The sequence below is a fragment of the Panthera tigris genome, chromosome B2 (genome assembly GCF_018350195.1).
Source record: "Panthera tigris isolate Pti1 chromosome B2, P.tigris_Pti1_mat1.1, whole genome shotgun sequence".
Taxonomy (NCBI): Eukaryota; Metazoa; Chordata; class Mammalia; order Carnivora; family Felidae; genus Panthera; species Panthera tigris.
Genome location: NC_056664.1, coordinates 86,484,800 through 86,506,715, shown reverse-complemented (window position 1 = coordinate 86,506,715; position 21,916 = coordinate 86,484,800). Strand labels below are relative to the sequence as shown.

At 39.5% G+C, this 21,916-nt stretch overlaps 1 protein-coding gene and 1 long non-coding RNA gene across 2 annotated transcripts; one reads left to right on the top strand and one right to left on the bottom strand.

The window, feature by feature from the left end:
• Positions 1-9,598: 9,598 nt before the first annotated feature.
• Positions 9,599-11,598, bottom strand: LOC102955999. Its single transcript, XR_445417.3, has 2 exons — positions 11,379-11,598; positions 9,599-9,781 (listed from the first exon to the last, which is right to left on the bottom strand). It is a non-coding gene; the product is annotated as an uncharacterized LOC102955999 (long non-coding RNA).
• Positions 11,599-11,757: 159 nt separating this feature from the next.
• On the top strand, positions 11,758-19,291 carry NDUFAF4 (NADH:ubiquinone oxidoreductase complex assembly factor 4). The gene is made up of 3 exons (XM_015538804.2): positions 11,758-11,978; positions 12,489-12,592; positions 17,218-19,291. Exons 1-3 carry the CDS (start codon positions 11,843-11,845, stop codon positions 17,503-17,505), a joined length of 528 nt encoding a protein of 175 aa, XP_015394290.1. The 5' UTR covers positions 11,758-11,842; the 3' UTR covers positions 17,506-19,291.
• The last annotated feature ends 2,625 nt before the right edge of the window (positions 19,292-21,916 follow it).

The following is a 21,916-nucleotide window of genomic DNA, read 5'->3' as shown; positions in this document are numbered from 1 at the left end:
CATAGAATTAACCATACATCATACATACATGACTGTAATTTTAGTAAATAGCAATATTTTAAATAAAATTAGCCATTAGTTATCCCGGACAGCATTTGTTTGAGAGCCAAAGCTTGAGTCTCTTCTAGTGCTATATGTCTCTAATTTTATCAACTAACGGTGTGCCAAATCTAATTGCTTCATGGTAATCCAGATTAAAATCATATTTCTATTAATACTGAGGATTTACTTAAAAGGCTTAAGGGATTACATGTGGAAATGCAGCAGAGATTGAGAAATCAGTAACTTCCATTAAGGTACAAGTGATTTTTAAAATAAACCAAAAAAATATATAAACTTGCATTTTATTGTCAGCAACAAACACTTACTAAGCATGTGCTATTTGCAAATTACCATATAAAGTGCTATAGATACCTGGAGACAAGTGATGATACTGCCCCAGGAGTCCTGCACTAGAATTGGGAAAACCACTGCAAAAGTAAAACAGGGGCACCTGGGTGGCTCAGTCGGTTAAGCTAACTCTTGATTTTGGCTCAGGTTGTGATCTCTCCGTTCCTGAGATCCAGCCCCTCCCCCCTCCCTGGTGGTGCCCCACACAAACAACACACAGCCAGCTTGGGATTCTCTCTCTCTCCCTCTCAAAATAAAGAAAATAAAACTTAAAAAAAAAATTCTCTATCTCCCTCTGCCCCTCTCCCACACTGTCTCATAAATAAATAAATAATAAATAAATAGGGGCGCCTGGGTGGCTTAGTCGAGCGTCCGACTGGCTCAGGTCATGATCTCGCAGTTCAGTTTGGGAGTTCAAGTCCCTCATCGGGCTCTGTGCTGACAGCTCAGAGCCTGGAGCCTGCTTCAGATTCTGTGTCTCCCTCTCTCTGCTCCTTCCCCGCCCATGCTTTATCTCTCTCTGTCTCCCAAAAATGAATAAACGTTAAAAAAAAATTTTTTTTTAAATTCTCTATCTCCCTCTGCCCCTCTCCCACACTCTCTCATGAATAAATAAATAAATAAATAAATAAATATTTATTGTGTAAGAAACAACCCAAGTTAGAGTGGTCACACAAAATGCTGTAGATATTGTTGCTTATCTAAAGTACTGTTTACATTTTCTCTCATACACAAGGGAGCCAGTCTTAACCCCACTGTATAAACACATCCTTGCATATTCTCCTTGAGTAACCTTTCTGACTTAGCCACGGAAAGAGGAAAACTTTGTTTACTTTTTGCTATATCTTCTGTTAGAATGTTTCTCTTTCTCTGCCCCTAAGACCAGGATTATGAAAAACAGGGAGGTCCTAGGTGTGGGACTTCTCAGATGACACTCCTTGATTCCAAAGACGGGAGACTCTCTACAAGGGGCCTGATGTAGGTAGTAAAGAGGTCTGCTGTGGACGCAGAAACCTGGTGTAGCTCTTCACTCCCAAAGTGAAGGCGTTGTCATTGGGTCATGGAAGGTGCCTTGTCACAATAGAGCTTCACTAAATGGCAGCCTGGTTCACTCCCAAACTGGCTGTGTGTGCGTCTCTAAACTCCTGGCACATACCTCCGGTCCACTTCCTGACCTCTCTTTTCCCACCTGTCACATGTGTGGAAAAGTATAGTCCTTTAAATCTTTCTGTTCAAAACTACCATCCATCTTCTTAATAATTATACAATTCCAGCAGGACAATACTGCTGACATTCTAACTTTTAATGTATCCAAATCACAATCCCAACCTTGCATACAAAAGGCACAGCACTTTTACATCTTTTCTGAATATGCTGATTCCCTGGCAATACCTCTGTTTTCCTTTTTCTCATTATCTCCCAAATGCTGGACTGAAAGTAACTCCATCCAGTAGGAAAGAGCACTGGATGAGGAATCAGTACACCTGGATTCTAGTTGTAAACTTGTCCCTCACCATCTGTAGAATCTCAGGGAAGTCATCCCATCTCTCCTGAGTCTGTTTCTTCCCAAGTTGTTCATTATGGAGCTAAGAGACCGGACTGCCTTAGCTAAAGAGTAGTCCTGACCAAGGTAATCAAGGTATCAGATTTGCTCTTTTTAAAACTGTGGGATAATGGGGTACCTGGGTGGCTCAGTAGGTTAAGCGTCTGACTTTGGCTCAGGTCATGATCTCACAGTTTGTGGGTTCGAGCTCTGTGTCGGGCTCTGTGCTGACAGCTTGGAGCCTAGAGCCTGCTTTGGATTCTGTCTCCCTTGCTCTCTGCCCCTCCCCCACTGGTGTGCGCATGCTCTCTCTCTCTCTCTCTCTTTCTCTCTCTCTCTCTCAAAATAAATAAGCATAAAAAAAATTTTTTAACCGTGGGATAAGCTGGGATGCAAAGCATAGTCCAAAACCAATCACACAAGGTGCTAAGTGTAAAAACTGGGTAATCAAAACCAGAAAGAAGACCCCAAAATAAGCCACATGTGAAATTCCACAGCAGAACAGTTAATTTTAGCAGCTTTTTTTAAAACTATGCAGGAAAAACAGGAGTGCTTTTCTCTATGCAGTGTCTCTGATTACTGCCCTTGACTCCATGTGGTTCTGGTAGGGATGCCTAATACTTCATCCCAACCAAAAAATGGGTACATTACTCACATCAGGTCAGTCAGTGTCCTTCTTGCTAGGAATTTAAATCTGGGGCAGAAAAAATTCCAGCAGCAGAAGGCAGCTGAACTTGAGTCACCAAATGGTGACAGCTCACCTCTCCTGCTGTGAGAACCTCTGGAGCTGCCCTTGTTAAGCATTTCCTTTATAAGGTCTCAGTACCTTCAAATAAACCTTTTCTTTCTTTCTTTCTCTTTCTTTCTTTCTTTCTTTCTTTTTTTTTTTTTTTTTTTTTTTGCTAAAGTAGACATTCAGTTTCTCTTGTTTCCAACAAATGAACAAAGAACTAGTTCTTTGTATTCCCGAAGAACTAGAATTCAGATAGACACAAGTACAAAACTTTGGTCTTCATGGACAGCCAAACTCATCTAGAGAGAGCTGGCTAGGAGCAGGTGGGACACATGTTGGAGCCAGCACCAGGAAGTGGTGAGTGGGAGGGGGCAGGAGTGGGTGGACAGTGGACTGTTTCTTACTGAGAAATGAGCTGATTATGCCAGATTATTTCTAAGCTCCAACATCCTATGATTCAAAGTGATGAATTCCATGGCCCAAATGATTAGTGCTATGTTTAAGTGGGACGGAGAGAGAAAAGGCTTTGTCTTTTTCTCTTTTAGTCTTTCTATTTTTGGTAAGGGCTTAGTGGACGGAAGCATTCAAAAGTGTAAGGTGACGCATGAATCCAAGCATGCACTGTAATTCACCACTGTAAATGCAGAGAGGCGTGCTGGTGACAGAACCCTGGTAATAACACTCGTGTGACATTTTTTACATATCTCACAAATTAATCCTGCCAAATCATTATGGGAAACCAGTGTTATCACTAAATGTATACATTTGTCCTTGAACACTTCTGTGTGTGTGGCAAAGTTTTGGTGTTTTCCTTTTCCAGGAATATTTCTTGATGTTAACATCAGCTTGTACTTCTGTACCTTGGGCTACCTTGATGTAGGAAGTCATCCGTTCATCTTGAAATTTCCTCCAATTTTTCTTGTACACTACCAAGGAGTGTATTTGCTTGGCATCAGAGACACAGCTACATGATTGGTAGCTTTGCTGGTCTGTGGGCTGTTTTGGGGGTTTTATGGCTTAGCTAGTTATAGAAGGGGCAACGCCAGTGCACATGAGTACCATGTTAGGCATGCTTCTGTCTCAGAGTCTTTTCACTTTCTGTTCTGCTGGCCTGGAACCCTGTTGGAGGTTATCAAGGTGACATGACTCCCAGTTGACCTGTGAGCTGGACCTGGGCAATCGGAGGCTCCCCACTCTCTCTCCCTGTCCTTGTTGCAACCAAGGCTTAGAGCTGCCTAGTAAATATTAGAATAGTGGGGTGGCTATCTTTTTTTTGTTAAAATGGGAGTCAAAACTCATGGGGTCTAGTGCAGATCTCCCTCAAGTTGGCCATGTTATCTCAGGACAGTGAAGATTTAGTTTCCTGTGGCTGCTGTACCAAATTATAACAAATTTGATGACCTTAAAACCATGTACATCTCTTCTCTTACAGTTTCAGAGATCAGAAGTCTGAAATCAGTTTAACTGGCCCAAAGCAAGATGTCTTCAGGACCCTGTTGTCACTGGAGTCTCTAGGAATCTGTGTCCCTGACTTCTCCAGCATTCCTAGACTCATGGCCTCTTCCTCCACCTTCAAGCAGGCAAGGCAGCAGCTTGCTTCATTCTATATCAGATCTTCCTCTGACTCCTTCTTATAAGGAAACTTGTGACTGCATTTAGGGCCCACCGAGATAATCTCCTCATAGCAAGAGCTTTAAATTGATTACATGTGTAAAGTTTCTTACATTTAAGATACTTTCTCAGGTTCCAAAAATTAGAACCTTGATGTCTTTGCGGCCATTATTTAGCTTACCACTTACCACACCCCTAGATCTTAGCTGTCCTATGCATTAAGTTTAGGAATTTTGCTGCATGATCTACTATTCATGAGTATTATATGAGCCTCCTGTCTGCTCTACTGGGTTCTAAGTTGGAAGATGCAAAATTAATCACTCACATGCAAAGTAGCACTATTAGTTGTACATCTTGCGCACTAACCAGAACCCTAATTTGGGGGGTGGAGGTGGGGGGCTGGCAAGGGAGCAGGGATGGGACATTGTTATTCACATGAATCATATTTCACTTGTCATCTGGCTCAACCAACCAGTTAAAAACAAAAATGGCCTTGTAGCAGGAATTGATACAGAAATGAGCTGGGTGAGTTGAGTTTCGGCATCTTGAGATTACAGAGTCACTCTTCTGATGAACAGCAAATGCTCCAGCCTTTTAGAGGGAGGAAAGCCAGTGAGAGGGAAGCCTGTAGGCAGTGAAGTGTGCAGAGAGGGCGAGACACAATTTCAAGAGCTTTTTGAGCATGAAGTGTTTAACAGCCATATTATGGCTTTATTGCTCAAGTTCACTGAAAACAAACAGTAACAAATTTACCAAATGTAAACTCATCCAAAAGTCTGTACTTTTTTGTCCTTGAAAGCTCTTTAAAAAATACAAGTATTATTTTATACTTATGTCTTAAAAGAGCAGTCCTTGGTTTTGGTAAGATGCTCTTCGAATGACAATAGGATTTGCTTCAGCAAAACTGGGGGAGGTGGGAAAATGGAAAGGAACATAGAAGAAACTAGATTGGCAAAGAACTGAAAAATACTGGTACTGGGTGATGGGTACATGGTCATTCAGTATACTAAACTCAGCATATTTAAATAATGTTTGAAATTTTCATCATCAAGTTATTTTTAAAGTGGTTACCACTAGTTTTTAACAGAGCGATGCTGCTAGATAAATAACAATATCCTCTCGTTTGCAATTTCTTACAGAAAACATTCAAACTCCGTATCAAAATGTAGCTAGCTAGGTACATGAATTACTTTTTCAGTGAAAGCAAAAACCTCACATATTAGTTTACTAGACACACTGCTGAGATCTACAGACAGAACTGGTATTTTTAGCTGTCTCTGGAAGTAGAAGTGCTACTGTTCCTGTGGCCATGGGTTGGGGACCTGTAAGTCGACATGATCACATGAGTACATTCTGAGCTTCTATTTAATCAAAAGCTCTGAAAAAGATTACCTACTCCAAGAGTGGCATGAAAGTATTAAAACAGAGAACTAAATTTCATGCTCCAGCCTCTCAATCACAAATCCTGCTGTCTAAGCTGCTGTCTTATTCATCCAGCTTAAGTGGAAGGTATATCTAACAGTGTTCCTCCTAAGATCTCTCATTAAACAGTATCTCTAAGAAAAAATGGACAAAACAACCTCACCTTCTACATGGTCAATTATAGCAGCATCTTACCTGGTCTCTCTCTTCCAAACCACCCTTTATGTAGATGTTAATCATTTTTCTAAAACAGGCCTAGGACTCTTACTTCCATCAAGAGACCTTCACACAGGAAAAATAAAGACCAATTTTAAATTCCATCACTTAGAGACTTCTAACTAGCTGGCCTGCGATGACTTCAACAACAGCTTCTCTCTATTCTCCCTACCTCTTTCTTCCTAACCACCCTCTCCTTTTGTGTGTATTTTGTTTTGTTTCATAAATCCCTGATGGCATATGTCTTGATTCTTTGAACTGGTTATGAATCTTGCCAGTTCCCTCATTTATGAGTTGAACAAAATCATTGACATGTGTTTTTATACTTACAGGAGTTGTGATTTTCTCCTTTTACTGGCAAAATCTTTGTGTAATTGCACGTATGTTTACCCCTATCCTCTTGTGTTTTTATTCCTAGTACATTGCTTCTGTTAATTGTCCCATGTGATGATAACAATATATTACAGAACTGTCACTCCTGGTCACAAGGATTTGGCTTTGACTTTATCCTTAATGCTCCATACAGCGCTTTGGCATATAGTCCTGCACTTGCTATATTGAGTGAGATGCGAGGGGAGGATGCAATCTCTGAAGTCTCCTGGGTGTGCAGGTTCAAGGGTAGATCCACGACCACCCACTTTACCTGCAACCCTACTCTCAGACTACCTGCTGTGTTTTATTCGTTTTCTATGAAAACGAATAACTGCATAGGTAGTCACCACAAACTTAGAGGCTTAAGACCATATCTATTTATTATCTCATAGTTCTGCAGATCAGAAAACCGGGCAGGCTTGTCTGGGTTCTATGGTCGGGATCACTAGGTGTCATGGAATTCTGCCTAACACACCAGCCTCCCTGCCTTGGCTAACAGTGGCACATCCAACAGAAATGAGACTCAACAAAGGGTTGCGTGCACTCAAGTTTAGGCGGAAGTATGCAATTCCTAGAAACAGAAGGAGAAGCTAGCCAAAAAAGAGACTATCAGGATAAAGAGGGCACAAACTGACAATAAGAAAGTGCTCCCAAAAGTTTATGAGCAAGGGTACTTCATATACCTCCTAGGGTATCCACCATTTTATAAGCAACAGGCAGCTAAATGCCCCTTTGAAATACCTCTAATGTGGATAAAATACTAGAGTACTGCACTAATGGATTAATGAAATAAAGTATCTAAAAATATGAATTACTGTAAAGTCCTAGCCAAACTTAAAATTATTACTATTAAAATGTTTTCTATTATATTAATATTTTCAATATATAAAAGAATAGCTAATAGTTCTTGTATGTTTATTCCATGTCAAGTCCTATGCCTTCACATCAATTATGTCTCTCAGCAATCCTATCAGGTGAGTAGTATTGTTATTCCCATTTTACAGAGGAAATTGATTAAAGAAAAAGGGAGTTAGACAGAAATCATGCATTCAGGAAGATAGAACCAAGATTCAAATGTAGGTCTGTCTACTGCAAATCATTCATACTCATCATGTTAATCTATGGATGTTAACAAAACAGTCAGAGACAGTCACTATCAGAAAGAAAAGGCTAGACCTGAAGATGGACAGACAGATGGAGAGAACAAACATGGACCCTAGCTCTGAAGTTACTGCGTTGGATTCACTAGCTAAGGTAAACTGCTCTGGCTACAGTTTGCTTTTCATAGCTTTTAAGGAGAACTTCTGGAATTCTCTGTTTCATAATCTTTGAAATGAAAATTATTTCTTGAGTATTTGCTTGTTATTTATTACACTGCACTTTTTTTTAATTCCTTGCCAAACTGTCAGGGATACCTTCTGTAGCTGGGGCCAAGCGGGAGGATTATTGTACTGATTAAATTGCTAAGGACAGAACAAAATTACCTCATTAGAATCAAACCAAAACTGGGGTGCCTGGGTGGCTCTGTCGGTTGAGCGTCTGACTTCGGCTCAGGTCATGATCTCATGGCTCATGAGTTCCAGCCCCGTGTGGGGCTCTGTGCTGACAGCTCAGCGTATAGAGCCTACTTTGGATTCTGTGTCTCCCTCTCTCTCTGCCCTTCCCCTGCTCGCACTGTCTCTCTCTCTCAAAACTGATAAATAAACATTAAAACAAATTTTTTTAAAAAAATAATTAAACCAAAACCTAGCCATGATGGAACATTTCTTACTTCCATAAAAAGTAAGATCCCGGGGATGTGGAAGGGTAGATACACTATAAAAGTAATCTGGGGCGCCTGGGTTTCTCAGTCGGTTAAGCCTCCGACTTTGGCTCAGGTCAAGATCTCATGGTTAGCGGGTTCGAGCCCTGTGTTGGGCTCTGTGCTGACAGCTGAGAGCTTGGAGCCTGCTTTGGATTCTGTGTCTCCCTTTCTCTCTGCCCCTCCCCCGCTCATGCTCTGTCTCTCTGCCTCTCAAAAATGAGTAAACATTTAAAATATTTTTAAAAACAAATAAAAGCAACCTGGTGCAGGGAAAACTGGAGAGTAACAAGAAAACAGCAAGTGATGAATGGGGGTGGAGAGCAAGGGAAATGGACTGGTAAATAAATGACATTGGAAATGTGGCTATCTGTTTGGATCATTACATCACAGGGTTATTTTATTATTATTTTTTTAAGTTTTCTTTTAAATTTACTTATTTGGGTGGGGGGAGGGACAGAGAGCAGGAGAGAGAGAGAATTCCAAATAGGCTCCGAGCTGTCAGTGCAGAGCCTGATGCAGGGCTCGATCCCAGGAACCATGAGATCATGACCCAAGTTGAAATCAAGAGTCAGATGCTCAACTGATGAAGCCACCCAGGCACCCCAATACAGGGTGATTTTAAATGTCACTCTGTACATAATTAGATCTGTCTTGTCACTATTATACTTATTGATTTATTTACCTATTTCTGTATCAGTATCACACTGTAAGGTTTTATATTGTATTTTGGTATCTTACAGGGTAAGTTCTTCCTCATTGCTGTTTTTCAAAAATTTACTGGTTCCAAAGCAATTTTGAGAACAAAGCTGCAGACATCATGCTGAGATCCTGGATCTCAAACTATATTACAAATCTGTAGTAATAAAACTGTATGGTATTGGCATAAAAACAGACATATTGATCAATGGAACAGAATGGAGAGCTCAGAAATAAACCTGTGTTAGATTAATACACACACACACACACACACACACATATATATATATATATATATAATATATATTGTACTTTTAAACTGTGTGAAACCCACTAATTACTATCCTCCCAAATTTAAAATGAGGAGAGTAAGTTTGACCAGAGTGAGTAAATTTCACAAGAATCCACTTCTGGCAGAGGAAACCTGTCTAGGGTCTGGACTCCAGCACAGGGGCCCTACTTGCCTTTGGGTTTATTTGATATTTATTTGACATTTGTTTAGTACCTACTATGTGCCAGGCACTGTTAAGGTGATGAATATAGCAATAAACAAAATAGACACAAATTTCTGTCCTCATAGAATTATATACTGTTGTGTTGGCAAGACCCTGGGTTTATTTCATTAGTATGTTAAGATATTTAGTAATAAATACCCATCCTAACATTCTGTTCAGAGATATGATTAATTCTGAGCAGTATCCTGGTTATCCTTTCCTTGGGGACCTGACTGCATCCCTTTACAGAAGCTGGAAGGGTTCTGAGCCCAGACTTCCTGTTACTATGCTTCTTTTGACAAGAAGAGCTAGAATTATGCATTTATGACTTAGGCTTTATTTCCATGATGATTCCCAAACGATGACAGCCAATTGTGCATTTCTGATGGGAGTACCTCTGCTCCAGTTCTGCTCCAAGGGCTCGAGCAGCACCAGACCAGGACCAGGCAAGTAGCTGGAGGTTGGAGGTTTCTGAAACACTGGATCCAAACTCTACATACCTGTGGGAATTCAAAGAATCCTTTCATTTAGTTATCTCCACAACCCCCTACACTTCCTGTAACTTCTGTCCCACGTTACTTTTATGCTCCTAGAAGTAGATCTAATGTGCTACTAGAAGTATGGTAAAATTTCTACGAAAATGAGTTTTTTACTTTTAAAATATTTTAACAAGCAGTGAGTATAACATGCTACCATAACTGATGAAGCTCATGGACATAATGAAGCAGATGAAAGTTTCTTGGCACACAAAGAAATATGAGTATCTAGGCTATAAAGCATGGAGTTCTAGGCATGCCCAGGTCTCAAAGATGGAAATCTTGGAGCAGACTGCCACCTGCAGGATAACTTCCCAACTAACTCTAGAAGAAAAAGCTGGCTTTGTATCAACGTCAAAGACCAATCCCAGTAAAAACAGATTTCGTGATAATCAACGGTGGAAGCTATGTTCCTTGCAGTACTTTTCTTATAATTAAGTATTAAATTTAATAATTTAGTACATAAACCATTAGTTTTATTTAAATAAAACTGCCCCTTTCTTTGATTCTTTTTTTTTTAAAAATTACTTCGATTCAATTCTCTTTACATCAATTCTTTCCCTTGCTTTTAACTGGTCAAAAACAACCACCTTCATTTTGCTGAGAGATGAGGACACTAAAAACATTACAACCAGTCTATAAAAATATGGTAACTTTGGAAACCCTGCTACTTCCTAGTGGGTCCCTTTTATCTTTTATGGATTAATGACTATATATATGTATATATATATACATATATATGACAATATTTCTAAAGAATCTCAAGTAGAAGGAGCAACATAATAATCTGTTTACAAATGGGGAGTGGGGAGGGGGGAGGCAGGAAGAGAGAGTATGTAACAATACTGGTGTTTTTTTTCCTAACGTCTTACTGGCTATTCCTTTCACTAAGTTACAGGGAAGTTTCTCTGGCTTTAAAAGAGAAATAAGTTAGGGAATGACGTGGTGACACAGAACTTAATAGTATACATAAGGGGCGCCTGGGTGGCTTGGTCGGTTAAGCGTCTGACTTCGGCTCAGGTCGATCTCACCGTCCGTGAGTTCGAGCCCGGCGTCGGGCTCTGTGCTGACAGCTCAGAGCCTGGAGCTGTTTCAGATTCTGTGTCTCCCTCTCTCTCTGCTCCTACCCTGTTCATGCTCTGTCTCTCTCTGTCTCAAAAATAAATAAAGGTTAAAAAAATTTAAAAAAAATGTTGATTTAAATAGTATACATAAATAACACACATTAGTATCAAAAATAAACAAAAGAGAAAGGACAGCAGGACTGAAACTGATACAAGCAAATCAAACTTTTTTTTTTTTTTTTTTTTAAGATTTTTAAACAATGTTTTAAAGTAATCTCTACACCCCAGGTGGGCCTCGAGTTCAAGAGTTGCAGGCTTCATCTACCCAGCCAAGCCAGGTGCCCTGAAAGAATACACTTTCATTATTTTCCTCTCAGAAAACAGGAAAGGGCGATTTTAGGACCTTCCTTTATCCTGGTGCAGTCAGTTCCATTTTTACCGGCTTCCTTCAGCGGCCCTGACCTGTGAAAGGACGTCAAGGTCTTCGATTTCCTTACCACTTTGATTCTCTACTCAGCCTGCAACTTTGAAATCACGTGGAAAGCTTGAACCAACGCCGGTCATTAGAATTAAATCAGAAAGTCTGGGGGGAGGTCAGGCCTGGTACGGTTTTAAAGCTTCTCTCCCGACTTCCGAACTTGCAGGGTTGAGAACAGACGTGGGTCTCAGCTTAGGCCGGGGGCCTCGGGCCCCTCCCGAGGCCCCTCCCCCCGGAAGCAGCCAAAGGCGGTCGCAAGCCTCCCGTCCCGTAGGGAGGCGCTCGCTATGACACACTCAGGGCGGAGACGCGGCGTGCGCCCTCCCGACCGCTAGGGGGCGAACGGCGTGCTTTGGCGCCCATTTTTCGGCAATGGGCCGGATCGACCCCACGCGTGCGCATGCTCGAGGCGTCCAGGAGGGCGCCGGTGCAGGTGACTTCCCACGTGTGGTGTGAACCCAGAGCGCATCATGTTGTGAGGAGATGGGGGCTGCTGTGTCTCGCGCAATCAGGAATTTCAACCTAGAGAACCGGGCGGAACGGGAAATCAGCAAAATGAAGCCCTCTCCCGCTCCCAGGCACCCCTCCACTAAGAGCCTGCTGCGAGAGCAGATGAGCCGTAAGTGGTGCAAGGGGGCGTTTGGACTCCGCGCGCGGGGTCCCGGGGCGGGCTTGGGGGTTCCACGCCCGTGGATCTTGGTCCAGTGGCGGGGGTGACCGGGATTGGCCGCAGTGACTTGTCAGCCGAGCGCGGTAAGGTGAATCCCCCAGGCCGGTGACATTGAGACTGTCCCATTGCGCCCTCGGTGGAGTGGCGGCTCCGCCCATTTCGAAGTTGCGGAGGTGGCGGCCGCTACCCCGGCCGTACTGGCCCTCGGAGGCTTTTATCTTTAATGCTTGAGGTCCGGAATCCGAGTCAGAAGTTCCTCGGAAGTGCTCTCTAGGAGTCTTCACAGAACGGTGGACGCCGGGCCTGACCTAGCATTTTGATTTACATGTACAATATTTCTTATATTGTCCGAGTGATTGTTCATTAAGCAAAAAATTAAAAGTGGCTGCCTTGTGTTAAATGCTAGGATCTTAGAGGGAATTTTCTTTGGGTTTAATATCGTGACATTCTTTTTCTTAGACCATCCAGAAATTAAGGGAGAAGTTGCTAGAAAAGATGACAAACTGCTGTCCTTCCTAAGAGATGTGTATGTTGATTCCAAAGATCCTGTGTCTTCTGTGCAGGTAATGTGTGTTTTAATTCAGCAGATAAGTAATTGAACCTTTTTGTGTTCCAGGGAAACGAACAAGAGAAGTGTGGTAGGTAGTGAAAGAGAGTGAGCGCTCTGCCTGTTTAAAACTGTCAATGTAGTTGGGACCAATGTACAGGGCATTGGCAAAACTTAAGCTCAGTGGCGATATTATTGTAGGATTTTGTAAGGTACTTCCAGTGATTGTCATTTGAAGAGGAGAGCTTTAATACTATTTTCTCATCTTTAAGTGGGTTGAGTTTTGTCCCAATCTCAGGGATTCCTTTAGTGTTGTGTTGTTGGTGTTTTGTTTTTTAAAGATATATTCAGATAGGAAACGTAAAAATTGGGAGTTTATGGAATACATTGGGAATGGGAACCTATATGTAAGATCTATATATAAATACAGTGCACAAGTGCTTTGTATATATATGAACAAAACAGACTTAGTCCTTGGCCCTCAGTGCTTATAATATTGTGAGGGACACAGACATTAAACAGATGAGCAACCGTGAGTACATAATTACTGATACGACTGTGACAGAGAAGTATAGGCACTGTGAGTCTACAGAGGGACCTGTTTGTGATTGGACAACCAAGGGTGGTTTCTGAGAAAGGGACATTTAAGCTCAGGCCTGAGGGATGAACCTGAGTTAACTAGATGAGTTTGTTGGGGCAGGAAGGATCTAAGTAGGGGGAAGAGTGGGATTAAAGGAGAGAAAGTGCCAATGACAACTCCCAGCTATTTTTCCATTCGAAAATTCTCTGGTCCTCTCTGTTTAGATTGGTAATACTGTTTGCACAGATACACTTATTAATGTAATTTTCATTAGATAAGCAAAATAAAACTGATGTAAAATAAGGTTTGTGAATTGTTGCATGTAATAGCAATTATAGGGCTCATTTATCACCAGATGTTCCCGTAAAAAAGATGGAAGTGTTGATGTTCATTTTTTTTGTGTTAAATACTTCCAACAATAACAGGTGTTGAATAATACTTCTGACTGCTGTTTCTCTCATGCTATACTAAATCATGCATTAAAAAACTGGCCCTTGGGGAGTGAAAAAAATTTAAGTTTTTATGAATATAGTTACATAGATACAATACACAAGGAGATATATGGTCGTATTAAAATTTGGGGGAAAAGCCTAAAAAGACTCGAATGACAATGAAAAACAGGTTGAAGTACCTATTTATGTTTTGCCCCTTTTTCTCTTTTGGGTAATTCATAGTTTTCTTAACGATTTGTGATGTTTGTAGACATTAGTGATACTGTGTATATATCAATTTTGTTCATTTAAAAAAAGTTTTTTTAATGTTTATTTATTTTAAAGAAGAGAGATAGTGCAAGCAGGGAAGGGGCAGAGAGAGAGGGAGACGCAGAATCTGAAGCAGGCTCCAGGCTGTGAGCCGTCAGCACAGAGCCTGATGTGGGGCTCGAACTCAAGAACTGTGGGATCATGACCTGAGCTGAAGTCAGATGCTTAACCAACTGAGCCACCCCAGCGCCCGGTGACTTTTTTGTGTTTATTTTTGAGAGAGACAGCACATGCCAGTGCACGCACCTGCACAAGCCAGGGAGGGACAGAGAATCCAAAGCAGACTCTGTGTTGACAGCAGTTAGCATGTTGTGGGGTTTGAACTCATGAACCGTGAGACTGTGACTTGAGCTGAAGTTGGATGCTGAACCAACTGAGCCACCCAGGAGCCCCTTTTGTCTGGCTTTTTAACTTAATATTGCTATTCAAAATTCTGTCAAATATGTTAGTCTTTTTGTTTTTCGTGGTATTGGAAGTCTGGATTCACTCCAACATAAAAGCAGTTTATCCTGCTGTTATGACTGTATATTTTCTGTTAAAATCTTTATTTTACATAAAGATTACAGTGGTGTGTGGAGATCTTTTCAACTGGATGGCCAGTTGTCTAAATATAATTTATTGAATAACCAGGTCTTTTCTCCACTCACTTAAAATACTAATATATGCAAGTCTGTTTATGGATTCATCAGTTCTACCTGCTTTTCTATTTCGATACTAGGATCATACTATATTAATTAATGGAAGTTTGTAATGTGTCTTGATATCTGTTACAACCTTCTATCCCACACTACTCCCCAAAAGTTTCATGACTCTTGTCACACTTTTTTCCAGATGAACTTGAGAATCAAATGGTCAGGTTCTTTAGTAAGTCTGATTTGGATTTTTAGTGTAATTTAATTGGAATGTACAGGTTAATTTGGGAATTAACATCTTTGTATTACTCAGCTTTGGGGGGATAGAGGGAAGGTTGCTACCATAGGATCTTTTTTCACCCTAAGGTTTTTAACTATTGCCAATTTGCAGAAAGTGAGTGATTTTTGTATTACAGCTAGCCACATTGCAAGGTTATTTCTATTAGTTTTTCGGTTTGTTGTATTATTTTTCTGAAGATTCTCTCATATCAGCATAGAATTAGTTTCCTCATAACGTGTACTACTACATTTATTGTGTTTGTAGCATTAACATAGCAGTGAAAATTGGTATTCTATCCTGCTGTTTCCTTAAATAGGGTGTCTTTAATGTTTCAGCCTTAATTATAATAAAGTGGTATGGTTTCTGATTAAAAATACTTTTTTCACATTTGGGACTTTTTTATTGTTAATTTGCTCAGAGTTTTTTTGTTTGCTTTGTTTTTTCTTTTAATCAAGAGAGGATGTTGAATTTTCAGATACTGTTTCAGTGTCATAATATTTTAGTATTTAATATTAAACAGAAGGGAAATTGAATAAACATGTATATCGAATGGAAGAAGGATTACCTGGGAAAGTTAAGAGAAAGTTAAGAAAGATAAGAGAAGCTTTGAATTTTGGAAAGTGAAGAAGTTTGAGTGAATATTTCAGTCCAGAGTTACAATATAGAGGTAGAAGAGTATTATGCCTTCTGGAACCAGTTAGACTTCATTACAGTCAGGGGAAAGTGTGAGCAATAAATTTGGGAGAATTGAGATAGGATGGAGGTAATAGAGACCCAATCATGAAGATCCTTATTTGTCTTGCTAAGAAATTTGGGTTTTATCTTGAGGACAGTGGAATGTCATTGAAGAGTTTCTTATCTGATTGGCTTCATAATGGGCTGGAAGGGAATAAAGTGCATTTTATCTAATCAAAGGAGACCAGTCCGGAGGCTTTCATAGTAGTGCCCACAGGAGACTTTGGCTTGAACTAGGGTGATGTAGTGACCAGGAGAGAAGTGAATGTGTTCAAGAGGGACTTAGAAGTCATTATCAATAGGATCATTGATTGGATGTAATGCATGAGGGAGAGGGAGATGTCAGGTATAATATGACGTAACAAAAGCTTTAAGTTTTGGAATGAGATACAGAGGGAAGTGATATTGGTCACTGAGATAGAAAATATGGGATAGAATTGGATTTTCAGAGGAAAGGGGTAATTTCAGTTTTAGACATGTTGATTTTGAGGTGCTTGTAGATAATCCAAGTAAAGATGCCCTTTACACATTTGCGAATTTGGATCTGTAAGTAAGGAGAAAGGTCTAGGTTTGAGATCAGCTTGGAAAGTTATTAACACATAAGTAATAATGGAAGTGTAGGGTGTGTGGGGGATTACTGTAGTAGAATGTGAAGACTGAAAAGAGGGCTTGGGCCAGAACTGGGAGCACACTAACCTTCAGGGGGCAGCTGAAGAGAAAAAGTCCACAAGAACAAAGGACCCACTAGAGAGACAGATGGAAAACTAGGAAAAGGAGTGGCATGGAAACCAAGGGGAAGGTTATTATGGTCAATGGCATCAGATCTATAGTGAGTATACTTGAAGCCTGAAAAGTGTCTTCTGCATTAAGATCTAATCTAATCCTGGATCAGAGATCACGAATACCATCTTTAAAGCTTAACTAGAGAAAAGGAAACTGGCCATAAACAAAGTGTTGTTCTGGGTTTGGTGGGCATTTTTAAAAGATAGTGACTATGGCATTTTTATATTTTGACCAAACAGCAGCAGTAGGCAGGGTACAATTGAAAGAAAAAGGAGAAGGGAATGATTGGCAAGGCCAAGTAATGAATGAAATACAGGGCACAGCACAAGGATTATACTTGGATGGGACAGACAGATGGAAAGATGGGTGTACATAGGTTGGGTTTTTTTTATTATGTTTGTGTATCCGTTTATTTTCTCTCAAGAGGCAAAATCCCTAGCATATTTGAATTCATTTAAGGTGTTTGGAGGTATTGAATATGAAATAAAAAACTAGGAAACAGAATGGAGATTATCAAGTAAGTTATTAGGGCAGCATCAGAATTCTGCCCTCCTAAAAACAGGTTTAATCTAACCAATTCATTTTTGTTATTTTAATATGCATGAAATAATGTGATGAGTGGATGGTAGGCAATTGATTGTTATTTTGTAGAACTACCTAGATTTCTTAATGATGATTGAGCTGTAGTTATAAAATAGTGATTTGCAAAAGTGCCGTTGAATGTGTGGGTCATTGTAATGAGAAAGCGTAGTTTGGAGAAGCGTATGTAGCATTTATTTGAAGAATAGTGGAGATTTGAGAAGCATGAAAGTAGATGTCACATCTTTTCTCTCATCTTTAAAGCCCTTTGTTTTTGTTTTTTGATACTAGGTAACAGATGCTGGAAAACGTCAAGAGCCAAAGGAGTTCAGATTGGTAAAAGGCCAAGACTTTAACATGATGAGTATTAAGAACATTCCCAAAGGCAAAATTTCCATTGTAGAGGCATTGACACTTCTCAATAATCACAAACTTTATCCAGAAACGTGGACTGCTGAGAAAATAGCAGAAGAATACTGTCTAGAACAGAAAGATGTAAAATCCCTTCTCAAATATTTTGTTACTTTTGAAGTCAAAATCATCCCTCCTGAAGACAAGAAAGCAATACCACCAAAATGAAGAAAATGTTGAAATTACTTTTCCTATATGTATTCCCCAAACGCATGCCCTGTTTAGTTTCTCATTTAGTTTCAAATTGCTGAGTGTTTAAAGCTCCCTCCTTGGGAGAGCATACTATTTATTGAGCTCTGCTGAATTTTCAGGATTGCTGGTAGAATGAATTTTGTTTTCTTGTAAAGTTTAATCCGGTTTAGGCATATGTTCGTGTGTAATATCAGCAGGACTAATCACATGTATACATTTATTATAAATAAAAAAGTTAATGTGTAATTTAAGCACATCATATCATCAGCTTTTAAACTGATCATATGATCTCTTGGGAAATGTCCTGTATCTCCCTCATTTAACATTCAGGGTTTTGCCATCCAATTTAGGTGATTAATTTATTCTTCCTATGGAATTGTGAAAGTAAGAGTTTTCCTACCTTTTGTGACTATATTGTTAGGGTAAGGGAGACTTGACAGTGAGGTAGGATAACAGTATTTCCCAAATGAAAGCAGACAGGAAAGTGGACACAAAATCAATAGAAAGTACATTTTTATTATTATAGGGAATAACAGTGAGGACTTCTCTTGTTTTGAACTGGTTTTATGTTTGGAATAACTTCTTAAAATTATAAAAAGGAATTGATATTTATGAAATTTTAGCAGTCTCTGTTTTGACAAACGGGTAATCCAGAAGCTTTCAGAGAAGCAGGCAGTCGTGAGAGCTGTCTGGAAAAGTAACTTCTCTGGATTTAATAGAGAAATAACAAGAAAATTGTGAAGAATGGTTAAATCAAAGAATCATGGTAAATGAAATTTGGTGATGAATTATATGTATGTTTTCTCATTTAAATGCTGGTTGAAGGAAGAGAGAAAAAATTGCAAGGAGCGTGAAATGTGATTATTGGAAGGGACCTGGGAAATTGCTGCTCGTCAATTGAACTAACTTATGAGTACAGTGTGTATTGGCACTAAGGTCTTGAGTGAGGTTATGTAAGTTTAGCTCTGTCATATTACCACCCGTGGGATCTTGGGTAGATTGTGTAGCCTCTTGGAGACTGAATTTTCTCTAAAAAATGAACAAAATGCTGCCTTATTTAACTAATGATTACCGTGAACATAAATAACAATAAAGGACTGGACAAATAGAACTTGTTTTTTGCAATTAAGAACAGAGAGCTGGGGAGGTTTCATGACCTATTTAGGCTTATTCTCTAGTTTATGACATAGCCATGTCCAAAATCTAGGTTTTCAGATTCCTAGTGTTATGTTTTTTCTGGTGGGCCAAAAAGAAGTATATTTCAAAAGAGCAGGAAGTGTAAGTTACAGGAATATTGGAAATGTGGTAAGAAAAGTTCCAGGTTATCTGTGTCCTTCTGAAGGAATACAGACATGCACTACTTCCCAGGGATTCCCTTGGGAATGGTATGGAAGATGCTAAGGAATTCAGCATGATGACGGAAGGAAGCATTTGCAATGCTGAAAAGAGAAAAATGGGCTGAGATGGGAAAGTTTAAGCTTGTTTTCAACTGCAGGTTCATTACGTGAATAAACTGTACCTTGTTTATATTTGGTTCAAAAGTGTTCTTTTAAGAAAACAACGTATAAAATTGCATTTCAAAGTCAATCAGTCCACAAAACTGTTTTCCTTTATCAAATAAAGGTCAATACTTGAATTACAAATACTGCTGTTTCTGAGCCATTTTCCCTATTCAGATCTACTACACACTGTGGTTAGACGTATGTAAATCTGGCTGTTATATGGTGTCACAAGATAAAATAAAGTACTTCCATATCTTTCATTGGCCTTGTACTGCTTTTTATTATATGTAGGAGAGCATTTGAGTAGTAGTGGTGTCACAGAAAGCATGGAGTTTAGATTTAGAAAACCTGGGTGTAGATCTCAGCATCACCACTAGCCAATAATATCTTAAAAGCAGTGACTGTGCTAGGCACTGATCTCGGTGCTTTACATTTACTAACTTGCTTGATATTTACCATAGGCAGGAAGAGAAGTACTGTTTATCGTATTTTACAGAGGAAATTGAAGCACAGAGATCTAAAATAACTTTTCAAAGATGAATAAGTGTTGGAACCTGGATATAAACCTTAGTAGTAGATTGTTTTCAAAATCTTGTGCTCCTAAATGTTTTACTGTGTTGCCTCTTTGGGATTATAAGAATTAAGTGATGGCATTCAAGGTGCAGGACTACTCCGTGCCCACCATATATGAGAAACATGTCTGGACCCTCTCTGCTATGATAGACTGGTTTAGTAAGTCTGAAAGATGCCTTTGTTGATGGCTTCTAGATTGGGGGAGGGGGGGTGTTTTAAAAAATATTTAATGACTAGTATGGCAGCATTAAAAAAATATTTAATGTCCAGTGTGTGCTGACCATCTGTGGAGATAAAATAGTTGCAGTGTCTGGGTCTAAAGTTTATTGTGAAAAAAAAAAAAAATGAAGGAACAGGAGATAGAGGGTGGCTTTGAAGGAGAGAAGCTTTCCAGGTATGAAAAAGGGAGGAGGGAAAGAATTCCTGGGGACGAAAAGACTTGGGGTTAGTCAGGAGAGGAGGCTGGAAGTTTAATCATAGGGTGGGGAGGAGAACAGGTCCAGAGAGCCCATAAAACAAAAGCTGCCAAAGTAGGTACATTTGGTAAAGCTCTATGATAAACAGGGTTACCATATAATTTATTGCCCAAACTGGGACACTTGAGAGTGAAAAGGGCACCAATTACATTAGAACAATACGGACAATAGCATAAACTAGAATATCTTAGGTAAACTAGGATGTATAGTCATCCTAACCACAAAAGGCATTAATGGAGGTCTTGAAGGCCATCTCACCAATGACCCCTATCTGTGCCAGAGGGCTCTGATTGGCCCCAACTAATGCTTGTACATGGACATTCCCTCCATATCTACTCCAAGCCCTTAAAACACCCATAATCCCAAAAAGAGGAGGGTAGAGCCCTGGACAATTAGTGATTAGGAAGCTTCTGTACCCATAACTGGGTACCCATCACTGAACATATAGAACTGAAGCAGTTCGAAGCACCCTGAATTGGGGCAGACCGATCCATTAAATACTTAGAAGGAATATCTATCCATTTGTTTATCTGAATATTCCATATCTTCTGCTTTAGGAAGAAATAGGCCTGAATTACTCGTTAGGGGAAATGATGAAATATCAGAAGCACTTAGATCTAAATTCCTATATAAAAACCAAAGCAGAGCATTTGGGTCACTAATTCCATGGTCTTTCTTTGCCATTGTCTGTGCTCCAACAGAACTATGTCTCAGGAATACCTGTGAGGAGAATGGTAGAAGAGGAGCTCACCAGTTAAAAGAACAGTATCCTGAACAGACACGATGCTCTGTAATTTTTTAGTGTGTTGATGTGAAGTATATAGTTGGTAATACCAAAATTGCTTCCTCCTTGCTTCCTGTGGGGAAAAAAAAGCAACAGGTAGGTCATTAGAAAGATGAATAATTTTGGAACAAGAATTTAGTCAAAATGGGATAAGCCAGTACTTGGGGGTTGAGTAGGAATGCCTGAAATGAAAGGAAATAGCAGTGTACAGACTTGAGCAGGAAGATTTCTTGGTTGCATGAGAGAATATACCTTTGGAAGAGTTCATCTACTTTTGAAAGAGGAAAACCACAATGCCACCTGACTGGGGATATACTCTGAGTATGGCTCCAAAGCAAGTAAACGAATAAAAAGACCTATGTGAAGTGAAAGATTGATTACTGACAGCCACAGCTGGAAACAGAGGGGGCCACTGAGGAAACAAATAAACAATAGTTTTATTTATTTCTAAAATAAGCCTCAGGCCCTTCTCTTATTTCAGAAAGGTAAATATTGATTAAATCTAATACATGTATGTTTGGTAGTAAAAATTCCATTTAGAGCCAAATTTTTCTTTAAATGTCTTACTGCATTTTGAGGTAAGCATAATACAAATCGTCCAATAATTGAGTTATGTAATGAGGATTATTACTTTAATTTTAGAATGATCTATAACTCCCTTTCATTTTTCAGTGATGATCACTACACAACAGTATATTTTTGTATGATATTTAAATTTTATTTATTTTTATTTTTTCAATATATGACATCATAATCTCACCTGTCTTTATATGGATTGATGAGCATATAAACAGATGCTGCTTTTTAATTACCCAAATAAAAAACAATACAAATGGGCTCCTACTTATTATATAGATTATTATTGGCATAGGAAAACCCTTGCATAGAATATTCAATTCTCATTAACTCTATTCATCGTTCCTTAGGCCGTCATCCATTCATTATTCAATCATTTCTGTATGCCAGTGCTGGTCCATAACTGACTCTATTAGTTCAGATAAGAAGCTTAAAAATGGAAAAACCACTTAAAGTTTGTCTTATAGAAAGAAAGA